Here is a 4624-nt window from a genome sequence, read left to right as displayed (position 1 = left end):
TATGAAGCGCCGTGGCTTGGTTTTGTGGTGGTTTGTTGGTGTCCCGTCCCCCCCAAATGCGGTATTTATTTCGGTTCTGTAGTAAGCAGATGGCGGGGGGCCAGTGCTTTAAGCGCTTCATCAGTATGTCGATAAACGACAGTAAATGCTGTGAAATGCTATGTTGAGGGAAAAATAACCACAGTTAGAATAAAAAAAAAAAAAATCTGGCCTGCTCTTTGCCGTGCTACTTTGTGTTCCGCCTTTCCTCCAGAAGTAGTGTGTTTTGGCCTAGAGATGAGATACGGTCTTGAACAGTAAGGTACATGGGCAGCAAGCTACAGCAAAGCAGTAGATGCTGTATTCAGTTTTCAAAGTAGCATAGGCCAAGACAGTAAGGAACCAAAGCCAGCCTGTGAGTGACACTGAATTTTCAGGTATTTAAAAATATAAAATCACTGTCTAACTTGGAAAAACTTTTGCTGAGCTTCTCATGGGTGCCTGTTGGCCCTGTCTTGCAGGGTTATTGTAACTATTTCAAAGTGTGGTGGTTTTGTGTGTGTGGTTTTTTTCTGTTGTTTGGTGGTTGTTTTTTTTAACTTTAGGAGCAGTCTAGCATAGATTTAGATCGGATTCCCTTGCAATGGCCTTGTCTGGCAGAGGTAGTGCTTGCTTTTCTCTCAGCACTTGTGTAGTCATGCTGACTTGAATCTACCAAGGAGGCGTCCCTTGTATCCAGAGTTAGGTCTGTACAGCTGGTGCCTGTCTGTCTTCCCACCAGTGCTTCCCAATGCAGTGACCGCTGATTTGGTGGCCTGTTGCTCTGCTGAGGCTCTGTACTTGAGCCCTGTGGCCAGCATGTTTCCCTGTCACCTGGTTGCTTTCCTTCCTTTTCCTTCCACCTTGTGTGAGCTGTAGCGATGGTTATAATGCTTTGAACTTCTGTATCCTACCCAGGCCTCCTGTATGTGTTGTGAAGGTGTGAATGGGATAGAATAAAATTAAGTCCCTCTTCACGGTACCAGTCTGGGGTGGCAAAGAAGCCTCAGCATCAGGAGGATGCACACTGTGACTTTCTGGTGCCATCCAGACAGTTACTGCTTTTAGCAGTGTGTTGTGTCCCCTGAAAAACTTGCCTGTGTTAACTTCTGGAAGTGGCAAAGTTCTGCCTGAATGCTCATCACCCATTTCTTGTTCTGTTCTAGGACCCAAATAAAGACACAGAGTGGAATGACATCCTGCGCAAGAAAGGTATCCTTCCTCCAAAGGAAAACCTGGAGGAAAAGGAGCGTGCAAAGGAAGAGGAGCAGCTTGCTATCCTTCAGAAGTCTCTTGGTGAGTGACCAGGCCAACTCAGGCAGCAGCAGCAGGACAGGTCTTAGAATGGCTCCTGGGGGAAGCTTGTACAAAGAAACGGCCAGCAGTAATGTTTATATGCCCGTAAAGCAATGTGTCCCTTTCCAAGTCTGTAAGCGTAGCAAAGCTTCTGCTCATATCGGGTGATCGTCTGTTAATGGTATCAAACAAATACATTCCTGAACACGTGGATTCTTCCAGCACAGGGAAGCTTTATTCTTGATGTCAGCTCCATATTTTTATAGAGGTAAATGTTTGAAAACAAAAATTAGAACAGTGCCAAGGGAGTCTGCCACATGACTGTGCAAGTAAAAGTATCTTATGACATTACCTGTTGTATGCTTCCTCCTTCTCTCTTGTTCAGGCATCCCTGCTGTGTTGTGTCTGTGTTAGGTATGTCTTTGCTGCAGCCAGCAAACTTGAAAGCTAGTTTAGGTACTTGTGTGCTAGTGTAGACAGCCTTCAGCTTGGAGTCCTTTACATCATTGTCTTTCCATCTATTTGTCAAAAGTGCATAATATTTTCTAAAAATCCGGTAACAACAATACTTCAAAAAAAGCTGTATTTCCCATAGTTAATCTGTCCTTAAAGTACATTCTGTTGGACTAATAAGGGCTGATCAGTTTTAATGCTGGAATGAGTTTTTTGCTGATTTGATGTTTCTTCCATTCTAGTGAAAACTTATGAGGACATGACTCTGGAAGAGCTAGAAGAGAATGAAGATGAATTTAATGAGGAAGATGAGAAAGCTATTGAAATGTACAGGTCAGAGCAGCATGCAGAATTTGGCTTTAATGAAAATTGGAGGTTTTTTCTCTTACATGCTGTCAAATATTGTTGAAGAGAAGAAGGATGTTGTTAGGCCTGGTGACACAAAAAAGGGGTTGTGTTTCTGGTCTCTTGTAGAGCTTCTAAGTGTCTTTAATAGGATAACTGGGTTTAAATTCAGTGCCTTTTATCTACAACCTAGTTTTGCAGAGATAATGTGCATCTACTGAGTGCATGGCTGGGGATTCTGAGAGCTTTGAAAATCACCTCAAAGATTTCTCAATTTCTTTGCATGAATGAGATTAAGGTGCTGCAGACTTACATAATTACAGTGTTAGTTTTCCATTATCTCTCTCTACCATCTCTCATGGTTTTTGCTTTTTTGCCATTTAGTTTGGTAGTGTAGTATCTGCAGAAGAAATGTCTGCTGAGGGCAGAAATGACGAAAAAATAAATTCATGAAACACAGTTGTATTTCTTGCACGTTGGTGGTTTTAACTTGTGATGCCAATATAAGAGTTGACTATGTCAACTTGCTTTTTTTGCTCTGGGGTTTGAAAAAATTTGTAATGTGCCTTCGAAGTCTAGGTTTCAATGAGCTCCTTTAAGAGTTGTTCTGTCAAAAATGCACCTATTTTCAAGATCTCTTTCCCATTTCTTGCTGTTCAGGCAGCAAAGGTTAGCAGAAATGAAAGCAGCTCAAATGAAGAATAAATTTGGGGAAGTTTTGGAGATTTCGGGGAAAGACTATGTTCAAGAGGTTACAGAAGCTGGAAAAGGTATATGGGTAGTCCTGCACCTCTACAAACAAGGGTAAGAATTTGTTTTTAACCTTTAAACCTCTCACTGTCAATAGCGGAAAATACTCTAGACAAATGTGTAGTTATTGTGGAAATTGAAGAACTGATTCTGGAGTTCTAAGAAATAAAAAACTGAATCAGAATCATTAAGGTTGGAAGAGACCTTTAAGATCATCAAGTCCAACTGTCCGCCCAACACCACCATGCCCGCTAAATCATGTCCACAGGTTTTTTTGAACACTTCCAGTGATGGTGACTCCTCCACCTCCCTGGGCATCCTGTTCCAATGCCTGACCACTCTCTCAGTAATTTCATTACTACTGAACTTGGTTCTAAAATGATGTTACCATGAAGTGGCTTTTTTATACACCTATACAGCACAGTGTGACTTCTACCATAGAAGTAGCTGCTGCCACTGAAATATCCAAGCTTTTCAAATTATTCTGGATAAAGTGTGAGGGGCTGTGCATTAGAAGAATCACTGTATGTCTTTAGCCTTGTTTCTAGAGGCATAAAAATTGAGTGAACAAGGTTTCCAGTCCTGTCAGCATGATGGAAAGACTTGTCAGAAATGTCTGATAAGTTGCAAGAATTTTCTGGAAAGGGTTAGATATACTTGATTTTTTTTGTTGTTGTCTCTAACTGCCTTACAGGTGTTCATTTTCATTTTCATACTTTCTTCCAGGAGCTGCTTTTCTTTCTATTTTGCCCTTGCTATTTCTAATTGCCCTGTGTGATTTCTAAATGTCGTATCTTCATAAATCGATTTCCCTGTATGATAGGGGGAAGGTTGTATGGCTAATATCTTAAAACAAAAAACCCAGCACCTGCCAAAACCTCTAGTGATGCTGATTTCCTTCTGAATGCTGGATTATTGGACAACAAAAGTATTCAGAAGTTGCTTCTGGTACATTTGTCTTTCCATAAATGCTACTCATCAAGCTGGTATTTCTGACCTTTCTTCTGGAGCAGATTACTGTCTAATTCATCTTTTATATTTTCCTTATGTATGTCTGTTGCTGTTCTTCACAGAATTCCACTCTGTGCCTTAATAAATCAACATATGAGGGGGCTTGCAAGAAAGTTCAGAGATGTGAAATTCATCAAAGCTATCTCTACTACCTGCATTCCCAACTACCCCGATAAGAACCTGCCTACGATATTTGTCTACCTGGAGGGAGACATCAAAGCTCAGTTCATCGGGCCTTTGGTGTTTGGTGGCATGAACCTGACAAGGGATGGTGAGTGTCTGCATCTTTGATCTTCCAAAGGAGAAGCAAAACTGCTTTTCTGGGAATGAGAGAAGTGAGGCTTAGGATGAGAAGGAAGGTACTAAAAATCATATTAGATTGGTGTTTTTGCATCCTTATGGCTCAACAACATGTTATTAAGCTATCTTGTAAAAGCAGTGAGTGGCTGAGTAGGCCAACGTATAGATATTTATCTTATGTGTGTGCAAGTATTTGCACCCTGTTTCAGGTGAAACAAATTTTCCTGAATATATTAGAGGATAAATGGTACCCACACACATTCTTTGGGGCTCTTGTACCTGAATGACTGACTGTGCCCCCAATTACTTGATAATCTGTGCACTTGATAACTAGTGCTTGCCTATTGCACTATAATGCTGCTTGTTTCATTTTCAAGTCGATGGCATGTATTTGTCTGTTGTACGTTCCTGACATGCAGGTTTGTCGTGGTTTAGCCCCAGCCAGCAGCTA

The 4624-nt window shown here is 41.2% G+C and overlaps 1 protein-coding gene across 1 annotated transcript; it reads left to right on the top strand.

Moving 5' to 3' along the window:
• Positions 1-1184: 1184 nt before the first annotated feature.
• Positions 1185-4144, top strand: PDCL3 (phosducin-like 3; the record flags this gene model as incomplete). Its single annotated transcript, XM_010287551.1, has 4 exons — positions 1185-1314; positions 2010-2100; positions 2773-2916; positions 3936-4144. Coding segments are annotated over 4 exons (574 nt in total), but the record flags the coding sequence as incomplete, so codon positions are not given.
• Between the last annotated feature and the right edge of the window lie 480 nt (positions 4145-4624).

Source organism: Phaethon lepturus, unplaced genomic scaffold (assembly GCF_000687285.1).
Source record: "Phaethon lepturus isolate BGI_N335 unplaced genomic scaffold, ASM68728v1 Scaffold56925, whole genome shotgun sequence".
In the NCBI taxonomy this organism is placed as follows: domain Eukaryota; kingdom Metazoa; phylum Chordata; class Aves; order Phaethontiformes; family Phaethontidae; genus Phaethon; species Phaethon lepturus.
The sequence above is the reverse complement of the archived record's forward strand: the minus strand, read 5'-3'. Positions and strand labels throughout refer to the sequence as shown.